General features: G+C 43.2%; 1 protein-coding gene across 1 annotated transcript in view; it reads right to left on the reverse strand.

The window, feature by feature from the left end:
* Positions 1–23,589, reverse strand: part of col21a1 (collagen, type XXI, alpha 1) — a 155,474-nt gene that overhangs the window by 66,449 nt on the left and 65,436 nt on the right. The window contains exon 17 of the mRNA XM_060924923.1: positions 16,072–16,125. Within this exon, the coding sequence (XP_060780906.1) occupies positions 16,072–16,125 (54 nt within the window). The remainder of the gene's footprint in view (positions 1–16,071; positions 16,126–23,589) is intronic.

Here is a 23,589-nt window from a genome sequence, read left to right on the forward strand (position 1 = left end):
CACCTAGGTAACAATCAAAACCCATGAGGTGGAAGACTTCAAAGAGCACATCAATACAGTAGGTATCAACATCAAGTTCACTCGGGAGGACGTCAGTGGAAACAACCAAGCCTTTCTGGACTGCAGCATGCACATCAAATAAGACAGATGCCTTAACATTGAGGTCTACTGTAAACCCACACACACAGACCAGTACCTACTGTATGACACTCACCACCCACTGGAACATAAATTGGGGGTCATTAGGATCTTGCATCACAGGGCTCAGAACATTCCTACAAGAGTAGAGGGAAAAGAGGAGCAAAAACACATCAAGGAAGGACTTCAGAAGTGCAGGTATCCCAACTGGACTTTCGTCATCTCACATGATGGCAGAGAGAGCCAACAACCCACAGATCACCCTAACGACCCTCTAGGCTGCTAATACCATTCACACCTGGCCTCCAGTGACCCTAACACCTACAGGATGACAGAGTATCAACGACCAACGTGACCTCAATGACTCTCCTAAAGGCCAATTTATGCTGACAACCCAGTCCTCGCAGATGGCGTCGCAGACAGTGTCTGCGTAGCCCCCCCACCTTCGCAGACGCTCTGCGCGCACCTCCCAAAAATTGTGACCACCGCAGAAGCCTCGCAGACAGCGCCACAGACAAGAGGGCTCTGATTGGTCCACTCTACATCCGCTGTACACGCACTTCCGCTTCCCTACTTTCCCGGTTTGGTTTGTTTTCACAACCGCCATTTTTAAAAACACGAGTGAAGATGGAGTAGCACGAAGAGCGGTTGATCGAGGAAGTGAAGAAGTACGTACATCTATACGACTCCAGTTCTAGTCATTATAAGTAACCGGAGGATAAACACTCCACTAACCACACCCACCAACTACTCCTAGCGACTTCGCGCCCCCTTGCGTTGTGCCGGTGAATAACATCGCGCACGCCTATTACTCCCGCTCAACAATAAATTACAACTGTCTGCGAAAAGCTATCTGCGAAAGCCTTGTTGCAAGAGCATGCAGAGGCCTTTAGGTTTGCTTTTGGTCCAATAGAGGATAAATACCAGGAACTCCTCCCTAGTCAGACAGAACTGAAGAAGCCTTTCAGATGAGAGGTGAAACATCTTCAAGAATTTCAAGCAAGTCCAGTTGCCTTCTTTAGCACCTACGGTCTGCAGTCTTTGGACTGTGGAAGGAAACCAGAGCACCCAGAGGAAACCCATGCAGGCACGATGAAAACATGCAAACTCCACACAGAAAGGTCCCAGTCAGCCACGGGGCTCAAACCCAGAACCTTCTTTCTATGAGGCAACAGTGCTAACCCCTCCACCACCATGCCACCTGAGCTTTTTATTATTGCTAAGTATTGTTAAATGTGTTGAACTAGATAGAACTCGACGCCAATGGCGTTGATGGGGATGCCTCTGCCTAGTAGACCACACGCCTTATTAAGTTGTGATTTGGGGATTGACATTTGACCTCACAGTAATCTTGACCTGGTGAAATTACTTGTAGTAGCCTTGGAGATATTGTGTTCACAAGGTTTTCGGACAGACATTTGACCTCACAGAGACCTTGACCTTAGACCTTTTGATCTCAAAATCTAATCAGTTTATCTTTGTCCCCAAATGCACAAATGGTGAAAGTTTGGTGAAATTCCTTCGATTTGCCTTGGAGATATTGTGTTCACAAGGTTCTCAGACAGACATTTGACCTCACAGTGACCTTGACCTTAGACCTTTTGATCTCAAAATCTAATCAGTTCATGTTTGTCCCAAAGCGCACAAATGGTGAAAGTTTGGTGAAATTCCTTTCATTAGCCTTTGAGATATCGCGTTCACAAGGTTTCGGGACGGACGGACGCACACACGGACGCACAGATGGACGGACAACCCGAAAACATAATGCCTCCTGCACCTTATGGTGGCGGAGGCATAAAAAAACTGATTGGAATAAAATCTTTTTAAAATGGAAAAAGCTACATTTAATTGCATTGAAAATATTTATTTGACATTGAATTTTACTATAGTTATTTATTTTATTAAGAAATAGCCATTTGTGGGCAGCACGGTGGTGTAGTGGTTAGCGCTGTCGCCTCACAGCAAGAAGGTCCGGGTTCGAGCCCCGTGGCCGACAAGGGCCTCTCTGTGTGGAGTTTGCATGTTCTCCCCGTGTCCGCGTGGGTTTCCTCCGGGTGCTCCGGTTTCCCCCACAGTCCAAAGACATGCAGGTTAGGTTAACTGGCGACTCTAAATTGACCGTAGGTGTGAGTGTGAATGGTTGTCTGTGTCTATGTGTCAGCCCTGTGATGACCTGGCGACTTGTCCAGGGTGTACCCCGCCTTTCGCCCGTAGTCAGCTGGGATAGGCTCCAGCTTGCCTGCGACCCTGTAGAACAGGATAAAGTGGCTAGAGATAATGAGATGAGAGTCATTTGTTGTAGTCCTATGCTAATTGCAACCTGAGGGGAATTATTTGTGAAAAACAATAAATCCAGTGTTCAGTGAATTTAAAGGAAAGTAAACAAACAGTTTATAATTTAGTGCATCCAACAAAGCCACCTTGAAATAACTCTGTTACATTTTCCATGATAAATTGAAGCAGATGTTTGGTCTGGGTTTGTTCTGCAGGGATTAGGAAATGAACATGGAAACGTTGCAAAATAAAGTACTTTCCATTTCTTCAACAGCATACAAAGCAAGGGACTGAACAATACATTGGAGGAAAATGAGATGGGGAGGGTTAGTTGTATTAATGAGTTTATACATGAATGTTACATTAGAGATAAACCATTTTAGTTCATGCTTGATGCGTAATGTTTTTGCTCAGAGACCACAATGTATTTTAAACTTTTCTTATAAAAAATATGTCTTATAAACAAGATATATACTCACAAAAAATCACCAATTATTAGTATTTTTGATCAAGATGAGCAAATAGGAAGTTTTTTCTGTTTTTTTTCCTGTAAAACACTTTTTCTCACGATCTGACCATTAACATTTAACAAAGTCCCTTTTTTGAAGAGAATTGCATTACATTAGTGGTATTTAGCAGACACTCTTATCCAGAGTGATGTAAAACATACACAGCTACTCATACCCTGCCTGGCAGCTGGGGGTGAGGTGCCTCGCTTAAGGGCATTTCAGCCATTCCTGCTGGTTCAGGGAATCAAACTATCAACCTTTTGGTCTCAGAGCTGCTTCTCTAACCATTAGGCCATGGCTTCCCCCATAATAGTACTGATTCTGTGTTATTTTTAATACATTTTTTAAATTACCTTTAAAAAAATGTAGTTTTTGTATGCTAATTTCCTTTAATGCAGGCAGCACGGTGGTGTAGTGGTTAGCACTGTTGCCTCACATCAAGAAGGTTCTGGGTTCAAGCCAAGCAGCCGTCAGGGGCCTTTCTGTGTGGAGTTTGCATGTTCTCCCCTTGTCTGTGTGGGTCTCCTCTGAGTGCTCTGGTTTCCCCCACAGTACAAAGACATGCAAGGTTAAGCTAATTGGTGGCTCTAAATTGACCGTAGGTGTGAATGTGAGTGTGAATGGTTGTTTGTCTCTATTGCCGCTTTTCCACTACAAACGCGGCTGAGCCGTGCCGTGCTGAGTCGAGCTGAGCGGGGCTGTTGGAGTTGCATTTCGACTACAACCGCGCTGAACCGTGCTGGCTGGAAGTGGGTGGACACATTGGGTGGAGTTAGCGAAAGTGGGTGGACGTCACGTGATGTCGTTAAGCAGCGCAAACAGTGACATCAGTGACAGTGGCGGAACAAGTCAGAGCCGGGCCGGGGGCGGGGCAAATGACAAGGCCCTTTATTAAAGCTTATCATAACATCATTTTAGGCTACAAAATGTCCGCAACTGCGGTGTTTACCAATTTCAACACTACCGGGTGCAACTATGTTATTTAGTACATCAAGTCCTTCAAACGAACATGTAACAGAAACAAAAAACATTAGGATACTATACATGGCTCATAATAAAACATCAATAGCCTATACTGCGCACATTATTTGAAGGGCATACGAATGAGCGCTCAGAGGTTGCAACGGTGACAGGAAGAGTCAGAAATAAAAGGAGGGCGGTGCAAACCTCACTGAATGCACTCATTCATTCATTATCTCTAGCCGCTTTATCCTTCTACAGGGTCGCAGGCAAGCTGGAGCCTATCCCAGCTGACTACGGGTGAGAGGCGGGGTACACCCTGGACAAGTCGCCAGGTCATCACAGGGCTGACACATAGACACAGACAACCATTCACACTCACATTCACACCTACGGTCAATTTAGAGTCACCAGTTAACCTAACCTGCATGTCTTTGGACTGTGGGGGAAACCGGAGCACCCGGAGGAAACCCACGCGGACACGGGGAGAACATGCAAACTCCACACAGAAAGGCCCTCGCCGGCCCTGGGGCTCGAACCCAGGACCTTCTTGCTGTGAGGCGACAGCGCTAACCACTACACCACCGTGCCGCCTGACTGAATGCACTGTGTTTACCAATTTCAACACTACGGGGTGCAACTATGTTATTTTGTACATTAAGTCCTTCAAACGAACATGTAACTCAGAAACAAAAAAAACATTCGGCGACATACTGTACATGGCTCATAATAAAACATCAATAGCCTACTGCGCGCATTATTTGAAGGGCATACGACGAGCCTTGCGCTCCGCGAACTCGTCCACGATGCTCTGTATGTCACTGATTCAGTGATCTTTTCAGCGGTAGTCTCACGACCCGAATAGTAAACAATAAACATGGAGGACATGGAGTCGTTAGTGTTGCTGGTCTTGGTGCTGTGGCTTGTTGTCACCGACAACGCCAACAGATACTGGCAAGAGCGTATAGATGAGGTGAGGCGCATAAGGCTTCAGAAATTCTCGTAATTCGTAATTATTCTTCTTCCGGGTTTACGGTGTTTACAGATCCCAGCGCGCTCGCGGGGCGTGTGTGGGCATGTGAGGACACGCCTCCTCACCAATCAGTGCACAGGGGAGTGTCTGCTCACGCCCCCAACCTCACTCGGCACAGTTTGGCTCGCTTCAGCCCCACTCCAAAACGGTGCGAGTTTTAGGGGCTAAGCAGGGCTGAAACGAGCTGAGTCGTGCTGGTTTTTGGTAGTCGAAACGCGAGCCGTGTCGGGCTGAAGTGAGCTGAAGCGAGCTGAAGTGAGCTGAAAAAGGGTAGTGGAAAAGGGCCATAAGTGTCAGTCCTGCGATAACCTGGCGACTTGTCCAGGGTGTACCCCGCCTCTCGCCCATAGTCAGTTGGGATAGGCTCCAGCTTGCCCACGACCCTGCACAAGATAAGCGGTTATGGATGGATGGAATTTCCTTTAATGCCTATGGTAAGTTTGGATCTCAAAGACATATGGGCCTATAATTGTGAGAAAGTTAGTAAGTTAAAATTATGATAACGTTTTTGTAAATGAGAATTTTTTTTTACATGGTCCCTGATTGCTATTGGCAAATGTGAATATTTAATAATTTAAAATTTATTATGCATATTTAATATAAACTGGTAGGTTCATATGTGACTGTGGTTCTTGCCCCATAATGAACAGCAAATCTGAGGACCAAATGACTGTCATCTTATCTCACAGGGAATGTTCTGCTTGTTTAGCTCTAGCAAAAGCTGCAAGATCAACAGACTACTTAAAGTTTGGTGATATGATTTTGGGTGAAAACCCTAGGTTCAACCTTAAGGTTGAGTCATTTGGCCATGAATATAAGCAAAGCAAGCTTATCGCCAGAGCATGCAACTCCCCAAGTCTCTTAGCTGAAGAAATTGCTAGCAGAAAGTTTTTGACACCAATTTCTAGTGTGTAACTTATAATTAGGATATTTTATCAAAGTGGCCAGGGTTCACAGAGGACTTCTAGGGGTCCAGATGGAGGTGCCTTGTCTCAAGGCAGTAATAAGCCAATGGCCCATAAAGAGATGCATTTGTGCCATCGTTTGCGCTCAGTCTTCAATTGGCAGTTCAGCCCAGTGACCCAAACTCAAAGATAAAAGTGACCTGGCTGAAGGTGTCCAATTTAAAAAAAAAAAAAAAACAGGATAGTTAAATATAAATTTCCTGTCATGCGGCATCATCTTCATCTGCTTCTTCTACAATAAACCAGTAAAAGGCCAGAGGGGCTGTTTCACAATCAGGGTATACTTTTCAGATCCTCAATAGTCCAAAAATCAAACCAGTTGAAAAGCAGCAGCTCAAGTGGTAGGTCATTATCAGCCTGGAAGAATCTCCCAGGTATGGACATCCTCATCCTGCTCTTATAAGGGATGACAAGGATGAAAACCAGTCAGTAAGCTGTGTAGACTGAGGGGCTTGGGCCAGATTCAGCTCTGAGCCAGTATGCAAGTCTGGTACATAGGATGGTACCAGACTGGAAGTCTGGAATGCAGCATGTGGGCATTGGTCAGAAGTTAGCACAGGGTGATGGCTGAGTCAGACACTGTGTTTGACACTTCATTTTGATGGTCAATACCATGGTAATGTGAGTACAAAGTCCTGTGACATGATTCAGTGACTACTGACTTCGTACAATGTGGTTTATGGGTGCAAGCCAAGCCAAGTGGAGAAAAACATAGAATTGTGTGGAGGAAGTAACCACTCCAAAACAAAAAGTTACAAGTTAGTGGCAGTCTAGCTTAAAATAGTAGGCTCTGCGATTTACAGTGGGTGGTAATATCAGGTGACTCATATATGGGTTTATAGAAACCTTAGTTTATAAATTTCTGGCTCTGTCCCAAAGCTTTCTGTATTATTTTAGTTCACTTTTATCTCGTCATTTTACCCTTATCTACAGTAATTGTTTTTATTCTTTTCACAGGCAATTTTTATCACTACCATACTTTATGACTGATCAAATTGTTCAGTAGGGTTAGGTTAAAGGTAGACTGCCTTTCAGATTTTTCAAGTCATAAAAAGAATTTTCTCTGACACCCAATTAATTTTGTTTAGTGGACTGAAATCTACTGAATTTGAATCACAGACTTCCAATTTTATAAGTTTTTTTAATAGAACAATTAATGAATTTAGGGCCACGTGGCCCTAAATTCTCCGCTATTTTTACCTGCTTCACCATGACACAATACAAGATACTACGTCATGCATCAGTGGTGGGCTTTCCCCATTCACGCAAGGCATTGTGGGATACAATTTGAAACAGGAGAGAACAATGGAGGATGTGAATGAAACTAGAAAGACCGACTACAGTAACGAAAAGCAAGAAGAAAAAATTTTATGTTGTGGAAGAAAGGAAACGCAGGACCAAACTAATAAATATTGGTGGTCAGCGAGCACCTCGGTGTGATCAGCTGTTCGTTTCATGACAAAATGTTTTAATTGTCAGTGCATGGTCACAGTAAATCTGTAGATGGTAGTAATGCAACACTGGATGCCAGCTGCCATAAAGCCCAAAAGAAGAAGAAGAAGAAGAAGCCAAAGGTAAGCGTGCGCATGCACACACAGACTTCCTCTGTCTGCTTGACTGCGCGAAGTGAGCGATTTCATGCACATTATTTGCTAGGGAATCCCCTCAAATTAAATAACTTCCCAGACACAGAATGGCCTGATTTTTTTTAGATATTACAGAAATATATCACAATGACCAAATTTCAGAGGGAACTAAATTTCACTGATTTGTAAGAATATTTTCCATGTCACTGTTCATAGAGGACTTGATAAATATAATATGGTATGTCAATGTCATTCCAATTCTGACACTAGTAGTGCATTGTTGACAAGCTCTGCAAGCCAGCCAGTTAGCAGATAATATGGAATATTCTGAGAAAATGGTGAGGGGGAAAAATCTGCTCACCAGTACAGTGAATAAAATTTACTTAGCACAGATGAAACCACCAACAATGCGGAAAAAACTTTGAGAATACAAATCATAACGAGTGATTTGCTGAGTGCAGGTCAGTCATACAAACAAACTGGCTCATTCTTTCGGCCACATAAGGGTGAAAATCTTATAAGGTGCCCCCTTGTGGCCTTATTTTTTGTTTGCCAGTTAGATATAATTATTTATTTGACTTGTTTTTCACAAATGCAACGTTCATATTCACCAAAGACGTACTGAGGTAAACAATAATCTATTAAAATATGATATTGCATTTTTCTTCAACTTAACCCAGTTGGTAATCATGTTTGATATGAGAAGTATATTAGATGGTGACATCGTGTGGGGTGTTTTGGCCATTAATGCTCTGTTTTCAAAACGTTATCCCTCTGGGACACAAAAAGAATGATAACTGGCAGGTTTGGGAGTGTGCTGCTAAAAATACAAGCAGTTTAGCTGTTCAGAATGAACTGCATGTATCTTTTTTTGTATTGTAAGTTTTTTGTGGTGTACAGTGGTGCTTGAAAGTTTGTGAACCATTTAGAATTCTCTATATTTCTGCATAAATATGATCTAAAACATCATCAGATTTTCACACAAGTCCTAAAAGTAGATAAAGAGAACCCAGTTAAACAAATGAGACAAAAATATTATACTTGGTCATTTATTTATTGAGGAAAATAATCCAATATTACATATCTGTGAGTGGCAAAAGTATGTGAACCTCTAGGATTAGCAGTTAATTTCAAGGTGAAATTAGTCAGGTGTTTTCAATCAATGGGATTACAATCAGGTGCGAGTGGGCACCCTGTTTTATTTAAAGAACAGGGATCTATCAAAGTCTGATCTTCACAACACGTTTGTGGAAGTGTATCATGGCACGAACAAAAGAGATTTCTGAGGACCTCAGAAAAAGTGTTGTTGATGCTCATCAGGCTGGAAAAGGTTACAAAACCATCTCTAAAGAGTTTGGACTCCACCAATCCACAGTCAGACAGAATGTGTACAAATGGAGGAAATTCAAGACCATTGTTACCCTCCCCAGGAGTGGTCGACCAACAAAGATCACTCCAAGAGCAAGGTGTGTAATAGTCGGTGAGGTCACGAAGGATCCCAGGGTAACTTCTAAGCAACTGAAGGCCTCTCTTACATTGGCTAATGTTACTGAGTCCACCATCAGGAGAACACTGAACAACAATGGTGTGCATAGCAGGATTGCAAGAAGAAAGCCACTGCTCTCCAAAAAGAACATTGCTGCTCGTCTGCAGTTTGCTAAAGATCACGTGGACAAGCCAGAAGGCTATTGGAAAAATGTTTTGTGGACAGATGAGACCAAAATGGAACTTTTTGTTTTAATGAGAAGTGTTATGTTTGGAGAAAGGAAAACACTGCATTCCAGCATAAGAACCTTATCCCATCTGTGAAACATGGTGGTGGTAGCATCATGGTTTGGGCCTGTTTTGCTGCATCTGGGCCAGGACAGCTTGCCATCATTGATGGAACAATGAATTCTGAATTAAACCAGTGAATTCTAAAGGAAAATGTCAGGACATCTATCCATGAACTGAATCTCGAGAAGGTGGGTCATGCAGCAAGACAACGACCCTAAGCACACAAGTCATTCTACCAAAGAATGGTTAAAGAAGAATAAAGTTAAAGTTTTGGAATGGCCAAGTCAAAGTCCTGACCTTAATCCAATCGAAATGTTGTGGTAGGACCTGAAGCGAGCAGTTAATGTGAGGAAACCCACCAACATCCCAGAGTTGAAGCTGTTCTGTATGGAGGAATGGGCTAAAATTCCTGTGTGAGGGGCGCTGTGTGAGACGGCTGCCTCTCCAGTAGCTCTGTAGTTTTTACCTCTTTTAACCTCTTTTTTCCCCACCTTTTTCTTTCTGCTCTTCTTACGAAGACATAGTGTGTTTTTCTTCATATTCCATGGATATTTTTAACTTTAACACGCAACCAGGAGCCAGTTTTCTCTCTTATTCGAGAGAGGAGCTGCTAGCCCTAAAAACAATGGGACAAGCCAGGATACGACACCCCATCCCAGCAGAGCTGAGGAGGAAACCCAGGGGCTATAAAGCTGGGGCTAAGCTAAAGGCCAGGCTAGCGGACAACTGGTGGCACTACAAACCATCCATTCCCTCCGTTATCATGGGGAATGTGAACTTGCTGCTGAATAAGGTAGACGAGCTATCCGCACTGAACAACCAGCGGATTTACCGGGAAAGCAGCTTATTTATTTTTACGGAGACATGGCTAACACACCTTGTACCGGGAAGTCTGACCACAACCTGGTTCGTCTACAGCCGAAGTACACCCCCCGGTTCAAAGGCAGCCTGCAACAACTAGCTCCATCAGGAGGTGGTCCCCTGAAATGGAAGATGCCCTCAGAAACTGTTATGACACCACAGACTGGGATGTACCGCTTAGCCCACACTGTGAGGACACAGAGGGGCTTACACACTGTCTGACAGATTACCTCAATTTCTGTGCAGACGTGGTTTCCCCCACTAAGACTGTACGGTGTTACCCTAATAACAAGTCATGGGTAACACAGGAAGTCAAAGCTGTCCTCAACAGGAAGAAGGCCACCTTCAGGAACAGGGACAGGGAGGTGATGAAAGCAGCACAGCAGGAGGTGAAACACTGCATGAGGGAAGCTAAGGACAGCTACAGGAGAAAGGTGGAGCAGAAGCTGAAGGAGAACAGCATGAGGGAGGTCTGGGAAGGTGTGAAAACCATCACAGGCCACAACACAAAGACCCAACTCGTTGAGGGGACAGTGGAGAGGGCGAACGAGTTGAATGACTTCTTCAACCAGTTCAACCAGCCCCAAGTCCCCCCCACCCTCCCCCTCACTGCAGCCATCTCTCCTTCTTCCCTCAACACACCTCCCCCCAGTCATCGCAGCAGCTCCCTCCTCCCCCACCTCAACACAGACTCCTCTATGCATTACTGCAGACCAGGTCAGAGGTCAACTGAGGAAGATTCACCCCAGGAAAGCAGCAGGCCTGGACAAGATGTGTCCCTGACTACTGAAGACCCGCACTGCTAGACTGGGTGAACCACTCCAACGCATCTTCAACCTCAGCCTGCAGCTGGGGAGAGTGCCCACCCTCTGGAAGACATTATGCATCATTCCACTTCCCAAGAAGAACCGGCCCAGTGAGCTGAATGACTTCCGACCGCTGGCACTCACTTCACATCTGATGAAGACATTAGAGCGGCTCTTCCTCAGCCTCCTCAGACCCCAGGCGCAACATGCCCAGGACTGTCTGCAGTTTGCGTACTGGGCAGGTGTTGGTGTGGAAGACGCCATCCTCTACCTACTACACCGAGCCCACTCGCATCTGGATAAGGGAAATGGCACAGTGAGGATCCTCTCCTTGGACTTCTCAAGTGCCTTCAACACCATCCAGCCCCTTATGCTTCAGGACAAACTGAACAGGATGCGAGTTGGCCCCTGCCTGGTCACCTGGATCTCCAGCTACATCACAGACAGGTTGCAGTATGTCAGGCTGAAGGACATCACGTCTGACACTGTGATTAGCAGCACCAGAGCACCCCAGGGCACGGTGGTAGCCCTTCTTCTCTTCACCCTGTACACCACGGACTTCTGCTACAACTCAGAGCTGTGTCACATTCAGAAGTTCGCCGATGACACAGCCATCGTGGGGTGTACAGTATCAGGGATGACAGAGAGGAAGAGTATAGGAGCCTGGTGAGGGACTTTGCCATTTGGTGCAACAGGAACCATCTGCAGCTCAACACCTCGAAGACCAAGGAACTGGTCATTGACTTTGGGAGGTCCAGACCAAGGTCATGACCAGTTCTGATCGAGGGAGTCGAGGTGGAGACTGTGGATTCCTACAAGTACCTCGGACTGTGGCTGGACAGCAAGCTGGACTGGACTTGCAACACCAACCACCTGCACAAGACGGACAGAGCAGGCTGTACTTCCTGAGGAGGCTGGGGTCCTTTAACATCTGCAGGAAACTCCTGTAGATGTTCTATCAGTCCGTGGTCGCCAGTGTCCTGTTTTACACCATGGTGTGCTGGGGGGGGGGCAGCACATCCAAGAAGGACACATCCAGGCTGGACAAACTGATCAGGCGGGCCGGCTCTGTGGTTGGCATGAAGCTGGACTCTCTGGTGATGGTGGCAGAGAAGAGGATTATGGACAAAATACTGAACATCATGGATGATGCCAGTCACCCTCTGCACACCATCATCAGCAACCAGAGGAGCCTGTTCAGTGACAGAATGCTGCTTCCCAAGTGCAGGACTAACAGACTTAAAAACTCTTTTGTCCCTCATGCCATCAGACCATACAACTCCTCTCTGGGGGGAGGAGGGGTAACAGGAGGACAGAGGATGGGAAGGAGCAGTAGCCTAGCCTGACAATAAGCAATACTGGACAATGTGCAATATAATGTGCAATACCTCTTCTGTTGGACTTTTTTTCCCCTTCCTCTTCCCCATATCTTATTCTTTTTTACATTTGTATATGTAAATACCTAATTTAATTTATCGAGAAGTTTTTCTCTATTTCTATCCTCTGTTTATCCTGTAATGATGCGACTGGAATTTTAATTTCCCTGAGGGAACCCACCCAAAGGGATCAATAAAGATCTGATCTAATCTAATCTAATTTAATCTAATCTAATCTAATCTAATCCCTCCAAGCCGGTGTGCAGGACTGATCAACAGTTACTCTAAATGTTTAGTTGCAGTTATTGTTGCACAAGGAAATCACACCAGATACTGAAAGCAAAGGTTCAAATACTTTTGCCACTCACAGATATGTAATATTGGACCATTTTCCTCAATAAATAAATGACCAAGTATAATATGTTTGTCTCATTTGTTTAACTTGGTTCTCTTTACTTTTAGGACTTGTGTGAAAATCTGATGATGTTTTACATCATATTTATGCAGAAATATTGAAAATTCTAAAGGGTTCACAAACTTTCAAGCACCACTGTATACTCAGCTATACAAAGTGGCCTGGCCATCATTCTGTTGCTCTCGTTATGTCTTAGTTGCTACTGCATTGTTGTCAGTCTCTTTAGTGAACCATCAGCTCCATTACTAACCCAGTTTTGTAGAAGTATAGGGGGTCCCTGTACTCAAGATCAAAATCTTCACTTCAAAATCTCAGGCTCTACAGATCACATGCTGGTCCTGCTCACATACGTAAATAGAGTCAGTACTATAGACTGCTTTGGAGTCCAATAGAGTTCTACAAATAATGCTCATAATTGCAGAAATTAATATAATGAAACTAGCCCCGGGGTGGCACGGTGGTGTAGTGGTTAGCACTGTCGCCTCACAGCAAGAAGGTCCGGGTTCGAGCCCCGTGGCCGGCGAGGGCCTTTCTGTGCGGAGTTTGCACGTTCTCCCCGTGTCTGTGTGGGTTTCCTCTGGGTGCTCCAGTTTCCCCCACAGTCCAAAGACATGCAGGTTAGGTTAACTGGTGACCCTAAATTGACCATAGGTGTGAATGTGAATGGTTGTCTGTGTCTACTGTATGTGTCAGCCCTATGATGACCTGGCGACTTGTCCAGGATGTACCCCACCTTTCGCCCATAGTCAGCTGGGATAGCCTCCAGCTCGCCTGTGACTCTGTAGCACAGGATAAAGTGGCTAGAGATGATGAGATGAGAAACTAGCCCCAGTGTTGAGGACCTACAGCTCCAACCACAGTCACAAGCCACTAAGTGGATAGTTCCATACTGTGTTCATGTAGGTAAACATGTACAAAGGCAAGAAGGAAAAATGGAACAATTGCTGTATAATGCAGCATTTATGGTGAATACTTAAATAATACTGTCTGGCTTTGAGTGGTATATCAGATACAACCCTGATTCCAAAGAAGTTGGGACAAAGTACAAATTGTAAATAAAAATGGAATGCAGTGATGTGGAAGTTTCAAAATTCCATATTTTATTCAGAATTGAACATAGATGACATATCAAATGTTTAAACTGAGAAAATGTATCATTTAAAGAGAAAAATTAGGTGATTTTAAATTTCATGACAACACCACATCTCAAAAAAGTTGGGACAAGGCCATGTTTACCACTGTGAGACATCCCCTTTTCTCTTTACAACAGTCTGTAAACGTCTGGGGACTGAGGAGACAAGTTGCTCAAGTTTAGGGATAGGAATGTTAACCCATTCTTGTCTAATGTAGGATTCTAGTTGCTCAACTGTCTTAGGTCTTTTTTGTCATATCTTCTGTTTTATGATGCGCCAAATGTTTTCTATGGGTGAAAGATCTGGACTGCAGGCTGGCCAGTTCAGTACCCGGACCCTTCTTCTACGCAGCCATGATGCTGTAATTGATGCAGTATGTGGTTTGGCATTGTCATGTTGGAAAATGCAAGGTCTTCCCTGAAAGAGACGTCGATGATGCTCACTCCAAGATGCTCTTTTTATACCCAGTCATGTTAATGACCTATTGCCAATTGACCTAATGAGTTGCAATTTGGTCCTCCAGCTGTTCCTTTTTTGTACCTTTAACTTTTCCAGCCTCTTATTGCCCCTGTCCCAACTTTTTTGAGATGTGTTGCTGTCATGAAAGTTTAAATGAGCCAATATTTGGCATGAAATTTCAAAATGTCTCACTTTCGACATTTGATATGTTGTCCATGTTCTATTGTGAATACAATATCAGTTTTTGAGATTTGTAAATTATTGCATTCCGTTTTTATTTACAATTTGTACTTTGTCCCAACTTTTTTGGAATCGGGGTTGTATATTCCATTCAGTGAGCATGATATTGAACGAGTTGAAGACGAGTTCACTGTCATGCTAGCTGAATGGTATATATCTGATAGACCACGAAAAAAAAAGCCAGCCAATATTATTATTACACACTCTTCATATCAGCATTCTCGAAGGCCAACGCTAGCTTACCCGCGACTCGGTGCTGTTAGTGTGGCAGTCCAATTAGCTTCCAGCTGGTGCAGCAGTAGCGTTAGCGAAGGCCAATGCTAGCTTACCAACGAATCGGTGCTGTTAGCACAGCAGTGCAGTTACCTTCTAGATGGTGTAGTGTTAGCACAGGCCATTGTTAGCACAGTCAAGCCGAATATTATTATTATTATTATTATTATTATTTTTCCTGTGCAACTTACTTAGTTACTTTTAAAATGAACATCAACAACTACACACAACAGAGCAACCTGGCAGCAAAAATTCTCTCAAAATTTTCTGCTTTTAATGAAGCAAACCTCACGGCAATTTTTGTTTACAAACTGTCAGTCACTCACTAGCGCAGAAGTTTTACATCTCCGACATGTTTCTCTTCCAGTTTTTCGATGTCCGTTGGTATGTTTTTCTCTTGTAAATATGTGTGAAGAATATATAATGAAGTTTTGGTAGCCTTTCGGATGTTCAGAGCATCTTTAGTTTCAGTTTATTTATTTAGTGCTTCAACCAAGCACTGGATTAGCCTCATCTTCTCTGTTTCCCGGCAAAGAAATGATTGTGCGCATGCACAGCAGAAAAGTTTTTTGTCATTGGATCTTCACATCAGCACCGATGTGTGACGTTGTGTTGTCTTGGTGACGTGCAATATTGTAACAATGTTGCACGCTCATTCTCCACTGGGGAGAGTGGCGTAATACATGGATGATAAGCAATATGATAACAATATTGCATGCCATCAATAAACCTGCTAGAAGGGAAGAGAATACATGTTTTTATTCCACGGGAAAAGTGGCCCGTATAATACATCATAAGTCACTGTATGACCTTGTTGGAAAATCTTAGCATCCGTGCCCAATGGCATTCAGCCCTTGGAGTGAAATATAACCAACTTTAATGATATACTTTCATAATACTGGTTATAACTTTAAGAAACATCCTTATTGCTTAATTGTGTTATCATTTTTAAATGGCTGAAAAAAGGCTTCCACATGTTAAATGATGGAAAATTGAGTATACACACAACTGTTATTATCTCAATAAATTTGAACCATGATAAAATTACACTGCAGGTGCAAAAATTAAGCAATTTACATAGACACCGCCATGGATTTTAAACTTTTCAGCAACAACTTCTTAAATTAATTTTTTTAAGTAAACCTGTGAAGTACACAAGATTTGTCATTTTACATAATTGAATGACTTTAGTGGTCCATAGACTGTTAGTAAAACGGGATTTTGGGTTTTGTTTTTTTTTTGGTGGCTGTTTTTAGAATATACTTACAGGATGTCCTTGTCTTCCATCTAGGCCAGGAATACCAGGAGCACCTGTATCACCCTTAAGAAACAATACAGAGGCATATAATAAACATTTCATGTTTTGAAATAGAACTGCCATGAAGCCAAATATTCAGTGTTGTTGATGCATCATATGTTTGTGATATAGCTATCATTTACACCGTACATATAGACTACAGACATGTACAGTCCCCTTCAAATGTACTGGAACAGCAAGGCCAATTATTTTGTTTTTTACTATACACTGAATACATTTGGGGGGTGGCATGGTGGTGTAGTGGTTAGCACTGTTACCTCACAGCAAGAAGGTTCTGGGTTCAAGCCCAGTGGCCAACGGGGGCCTTTCTGTGTGGAGTTTGCATGTTCTCCCCGTGTCTGTGTGGGTTTCCTCTGGGTGCTCTGGTTTCCCCCACAGTCCAAAGACATGTAGGTTAGGCTAATTGGTGGGTCTAAATTGGCCGTAGGTGTGAATGTGAGTGTGAATGGTTGTTTGTCTCTATGTGTCAGCCTTGTGATGATCTGGCTACTTGCCCAGGGTGTACCCCGCCACTCGCCCATAGTCAGCTGGGATAGGCTCCAGCTTGCCTGCAACCCTGCACAGGATAAGCAGTTACAGATAATGGATGGATGAACACATTTGGGTTTAAGATCCTTTAAGATGAATATGAGACAAAAGATCTGAATTTAAGATTTTATTTCTTAATGTATATATCAAGATATGTTCAAATAAATATAGCACCTTTTATTTGAACCTGCTTGTTTTTCCAAATGATTAAAAATATTGGAGCATGTGACTGATAGGTGTTTCTTGTTGGTCAGGTGTTGGATTAATTGTTTAAAGAATTAATATCCCTGAATATCTACTCTTGGTTTCAGCCATGTGTTTCACCTGTGAAGACTGCATTTGTTGTTAAACAGGAAAAACCTACATCTAGACCAGACAGCTGTCTATACTGTAGGAGAAAAGCAAGCTATTTTGAAGCTGAGAAAAGAGGGAAAATCAATCAGAGCCATTATATAGCATTGTTCAAAGCCAATACAACAATTTGTAATGTCTTCTCATCTCATCTCATTATCTCTAGCCGCTTTATCCTGCTCTACAGGGTTGCAGGCAAGCTGGAGCCTATCCCAGCTGACTACAGGCGAAAGGCGGGGTACACCCTGGACAAGTCACCAGGTCATCGCAGGGCTGACACATAGACACAGACCATGGTTATCAAATATAGCACCTTTAAAAAAGGTGCTATATTTATTCACACTCACATTCACACCTACGGTCAATTTAGAGTCACCAGTTAACCTAACCTGCATGTCTTTGGACTGTGGGGGAAACCGGAGCACCCAGAGGAAACCCACGCGGACACGGGGAGAACATGCAAACTCCGCACAGAAAGGCCCTCGCCGGCCACGGGGCTCGATCCCGGACCTTCTTGCTGTGAGGCGATAGCGCTAACCACTACACCACCGTGCCACCTGTAATGTCTTGAAAAAGGGAAAAAAAAAAACGGTGTACTAACAACCAGACATCAAGCATGTCTGACAAGGAAAACAGTGGTTGATGACAAACATTGTAAGAGCTGCAAAGAAAACCCCCAAACCAAGTCTGTGACATCAACAGCCTCCACAGGCCATGGGCGAATGTATCACAATCCACAATTTGAGAAAGACTTTGAGAGCAGAAATATAGAGGCCACACCACAAGATGTAAACCACTCATCAGCAGTAAGAATCAGAAGGCCAGATTTTGCAAAGAAATACAGCAATAATAAACAAAGGTTTTGGAACCAAGCTTAACCACTACCAAAGTAACGGAAAGGCAAAAGTGAAGAGAAAGAAAGGATCAGCTTATGATCCAAACCATACAAGCTCATCAGTCAAGCATGGTGGAGGTAGTGTCATGGCTTGAGCTTGCATGGCTGTTTCTGGAATTGGCTCATTAATCTTTACTGGTGATGGAACTCATGACGGTAGCAGCAGAATGAATTCAGAAGTCTACAGAAAGATTCTGTTTGCCAGTTCACAGAGAAATGCATCCCATAAATTTGGGACGAACATCATCATGGAGCAAGATAATGACCCAAACACACTACCAACACAACAAAGGACATCATCAGGGGAGAAACCTGGAAAGTAATAGACTGGCTAATTGTGCATGTATTTTACATCCTGAAGAGGAACCAGAAGGGACAATCCCCCTAAAAAAAACAACAAAACAATTGAAAGAAGCTGCAGTATAATCCAGGAAAAGCAGCACAATATTAAGTGTTAGTTTTAAAGTATATTAAAGAAAATATCTGTTCTCCTATTTTTGCTCATGTAAATTTGGGTGGTCTGCCACCAAAGGTGCCATGTTCTAAGTTGTATAACACATCAAATATAAACATCAAGAAATAAAAGCTGAAATTGTCTCATTCATCTTTTGTTCTCAAACCCAAATGTCTTCAGTGTATAGTAAAAGCAAAAACATTGGCCTTGCTGATCCACAACCTTTGAAGGGGACTGCATGTGTATCATAAAGTGATCAACATTTCATAGGTTTTTAGAGATAAGATGATGAATCAGTTAGATGATACATTGTGATAAACCAGTAATAAAACACTAAAATAAGCGATTGTGAACATTAAAAAACTTTAGGCTATACATATAAACAAACACTTTCACAGCCAAGGACATGAGAGGTATAACAGAGGTAAGGTCTTCACATGTCTGTCTGAAGACACATCTATCCACACCTATAAAGCAGATGATGTGTGGTGATGTAGAGGGTCATGTCAACTGTATACACCATGTTGCCACCATCTCCTATTAGTTCAGTACTTCATGGAGCTGTGACTGCAGTGTGGTGTAGTGTTATACCTCCTTCCTGTTCTTCAAGAGCCATGAAAATGTTTTACTTAGTATTCAGTTGATTCACTTGGAATGGCATGGATATAAATGGATATACTTTCATAGACCTCCAAGCACTAAAAACATAAATGTATGAAGGAAAGCAATGGGGCAGGGTACTAAGATCTGCTCCAGCCACTGGACTAATCTTGCTTCGATAAGCCAGGGAGATGGTCTCTACAATTATATAGGAGAGGCACTGCATGAGCTTGATTAGCAAAAGAAACCAGTAACTGTGTACGTAAATGCAGCTTCCTGTCCTGCTCAGAATCAAACAGAGGAGGATAGAAGTCCTGAAGCCCAAATGCCAGGGAGTTACAGTGTCTTGCAAAAGTATTCATCCCCCTTGGTGTTTGTCCTGTTTTGTTGCATTACAAGCTGGAATTAAAATGGATTTTTGGAGGGTTAGCATCATTTGATTTACACAACATGCCCACCACTTTAAAGGTGAAAATTGTTGTTTTATTGCAATACAAACAAGAAGATGAAAAAAAAAGAAATCTGGAGTGTGCATAGGTATTCACCCCCTTTTCTATGAAACCTCTAAATAAGAGCTAGTCCAACCAATTCACTTCATAAGTCACGTTAATACCTATTAAGATTAAGATCCACCTGTGCGCAATCAAAGTGTCACATGATCTGTCACATGCTGTCTGTATAAAGCAACCTGTTCTGGAAGGACCCTGACTCTGCAACATTACTAAAGCCGGTATCTCACTGGGCTGTGACAGCTTGCGACAAATTGCGAACGTCATTCGCGAGAGAGTTTCAAAAGTGTCTTGAAACACATTTGCGGGGCTTCTCAATTTCCTCACATGAGTCACAAAGTGTCGTTCCTTCGTTGCTGAAATTTTTAACATGTTAAAAAAAATTTGTGCGACAAATTTTCTCTCAAAATAGCCGCAAATGCGTTGCTGGTGTCGCAAAGCCGTCGTGAACCCTTCACAAGTCAGTTTCCATGATGCTTCCTCTACTTCCCTGCCTGCTGAGGGAAAGCCGGGCTGCGACAGCCTGCGACTAGTTGGAGACACAACAATTGCAGTAAAATATGCAAATATCAATTCAGTGTGATTCCAAGTGAAAATTGTCGCTAATTCACATATTTTATCGCAATTGTTGTGTCTCCAACTAGTCACGGGCTGTCGCAGCCCACTGAGATACTACCCTAAGAAAGCAACATGAAAATCAAGGAGCACTCAAAACAGATCAGAGTCAAAGTTGTGGAGAAGTATAGATCAGAGTTGGGTTATAAAAAATATCCCAAACTTTGAATATCCCAGGAAGCACCATTAAATCCATTTTAGCAAAATGGAAAGAATATGGCACCACTAGAGAAGGCCACCCACCAAAACTCATAGACCAGGCAAGGAGGGCATTAATCAGACATGCAACAAAGACACCAAAGATAACACTGAAGGAGCTGCAAAGATCCACAGTGGAGATGGGAGTATCTGTCCATAGGACCACTTCAAGCTGTACAATCTGTGAAGCTGGTCAGGACTGAAGGAAAGATGGATGGTACTAAATGCCGGGCAATCCTGGAGGAAAACCTGTTTGAGTCAGCCACAGGTTTGAGACTGGGATGAAGGTTCACGTTCCAGCAGGACAATGACCCTAAACATACTGCTAAAGCTACACTGGAGTGGTTTCAAGAGAAACATTTAAATGTCTTGGAATGGCCTAATCAAAGACCAGACCTCAATCCAATTGAGAATCTGTGGCATAACTTGAAGATTGCTGTACACCAATGCAACCTGTCTAACTTGAAGGAGTTGGAGCAGTTTTGCCTTGAGGAATGGGCAAAAATCCCAGTGACTAGATGTGCTAAGCTAATAGAGATATACCCCGACTTGCAGCTGTAATTGCAACAAAAGGTGGCTGTACAAAGTATTGACTTTGGCGGGGTGAATACCTATGCACACTCCAGATTTCTGTTTGGGTTTTTTTTTTTTCATTTTAATTATTGTTTGTGTCACAATAAAACAACAATTTTCACCTTTAAAGTTGTAGGCATGTTGTGTAAATCAAATGGTGCCAACCCTCCAAAAATCCATTTTAATTACAGCTTGTAATAGAACAAAACCGAACAAACACCAAGGGGGATGAATACTTTTGCAAGATATTGTAGCTAAGGCTAAAGCAAGTTGCAGCAATTCTGTTGGGGGACAAGCCCTGAGTGTTTAGGCTTGACCCTTCAGCTGGTACCAGTAAATGTATATACAATCAGGTCCATAAGTATTTAGACACTGACAACATTTTTGTCATTTTGCCTCTGTACACCACCACAATGCTTGTAAAATGAAGCAATCAACATGTGATTGCTGTGTAGACTTTCAGCTTTAATAAATATTGCATTAACCATTGAGGCATCATAGCCCATCCATTTTCACAGGCTAAAAGAAGTTGGACAAACTAACATAATTATAACTATAAATAACAGTGTTAATACTTTGAGGCAAATCCTTTGCCATCAATGACTGCCTGTAGTCTAGAGCCCATGAACATCACCAAATACTTGTTATCTCCCTTCAGATGCTTTGCCAGGCTTTTACTGCATCTGCCTTTAGTTGTTGCTTGTTTGTGCATCTTTCTGCCTTCAATTTTGTCTGCAGTAAATGAAAAGCAGCTAAATTGGTTTGACTGACTCAGCCATTTAAGAACATTCCATTGCACTGTGAAGCACTGTCCTATCGGTTTTGCAGTATTTGCCTAAATGTTAGCAGAAAGGAGCTCTATATACTTGAGAATTCATCCTGCTATTTCTATCAGCACTTACATTATCAATAAACACCAGTGACCCAGGTCCATTGGCAGCCATGCATGCCCATGTTCACCATGGGTGACAATTCCTTCTTTTTAAAGTGAATGTAATGCCCCAAACCACACTTTTTTCCTTGTACAAAGCCACAATCATTATGTCGATTGACCATGTGTTTTTGAACCATAGCTGATCCAAAAGACCATAAATTAATGGAAAATCAATAAGATCAGCCAATTTTCACAGAATCTGCCGAGACTGACCTGGAAGATCCCGGAGGGGTGCGTGACATCACACATGTAACAATCCAAGTATCAATTCCGTTCATGTGCACAACAGTGGTTAGACCAGTCTCAATATGGAATCACGTTTTAGAGAGAATTCTGATAGTGATTGGGATTCTTATATAGCGGATGAAGGGGCAGATTGTTATCAAGGATATTCCGGAGTACATGGTTATCTTTTCAAGCCCCCAAGATGAGAAACTGCCAGTTCACTCAATTCATGACAGTCTTACTCTGTAGCGCGTGAGAGATGGCGAGATAGATAGATAGATAGATAGATAGATAGATAGATAGATAGATAGATAGATAGATAGATAGATAGATAGATGTGCAGAATGCGGTGGCTACCATTCATCATGTTTTCCTGAACAAAACTAAAAACAAATCGAGTCTTGCAATACTGCAATCTGAGAGCATTTAACATCCAACCATCCATTATCTGTAGCCACTTATCCTGTTCTACAGGGTCGCAGGCAAGCTGGAGCCTATCCCAGTTGACTATGGGCAAGAGGCGGGGTACACTCTGGACAAGTCGCCAGGTTATCGCAGGACTGACACAGAGACAAACAACCATTCACACTCACATTCACACCTATGGTCAATTTAGAGCCACTAATTAGCCTAACCTGTCTTACAGGTTAGGACTGTGGGGGAAACTGGAACACCCGGAGGAAACCCACACAGACACGGGGAGAATGTGCAAACTCCGCACAGAAAGGCCCTCGCCGGCCACGGGGCTCAAACCCGGACCTTCTTGCTGTGAGGCAACAGTGCTAACCACTACACCACCCTGCCGCCTGCATTTAACATCTCATCTCATTTCATTATCTCTAGCCGCTTTATCCTGCTCTACAGGGTCGCAGGCAAGCTAGAGCCTATCCCAGTTGACTATGGGCGAGAGGCGGGGTACACCCTGGACAAGTCGCCAGGTCATCACAGGGCTGACACATAGACACAGACAACCATTCACACTCACATTCACACCTACGGTCAATTTAGAGTCACCAGTCAACCTAACCTGCATGTCTTTGGACTGTGGGGGAAACCGGAGCACCCGGAGGAAACCCACGCGGACACGGGGAGAACATGCAAACTCCGCACAGAAAGGCCCTCACCAGCCACGGGGCTCGAACCCGGACCTTCTTGCTGTGAGGCGACAGCGCTAACCACTACGCCACCGTGCCGCCCGCATTTAACATGTTTCAGTTAATAATTAATGATGATTGTACGCACATTTTTCTTCCTGTTAAAGTGCATCAGATATGATAAGATCGGATGTCGAGAGCGTGTAAATGTTGCTCATAATCCTGTGTGTGTGTGTGTGTGTGTGTGTGTGTGTGTGTGTGTGTGTGTGTGTGTGTGTGATAATAGGGGAATCGATGAACTGTCCAAATGTCAGATCAAATGTCATTTATTAAATAAATGGGTTTCTTTTTTGCTCCAGTAATTCCCATGTGGTCGTTCTGGTGGTGATGAACACTTGATTAATCAGATTTATTATTAGTAGGCGACACGAAATCTGCACGCTTCATTGGCACAACCCTCACCTACTGTCGCTTTAGATTAGTGTCATTTC

The sequence above is a fragment of the Neoarius graeffei genome, chromosome 7 (assembly GCF_027579695.1).
Source record: "Neoarius graeffei isolate fNeoGra1 chromosome 7, fNeoGra1.pri, whole genome shotgun sequence".
Classification (NCBI taxonomy): Eukaryota; Metazoa; Chordata; class Actinopteri; order Siluriformes; family Ariidae; genus Neoarius; species Neoarius graeffei.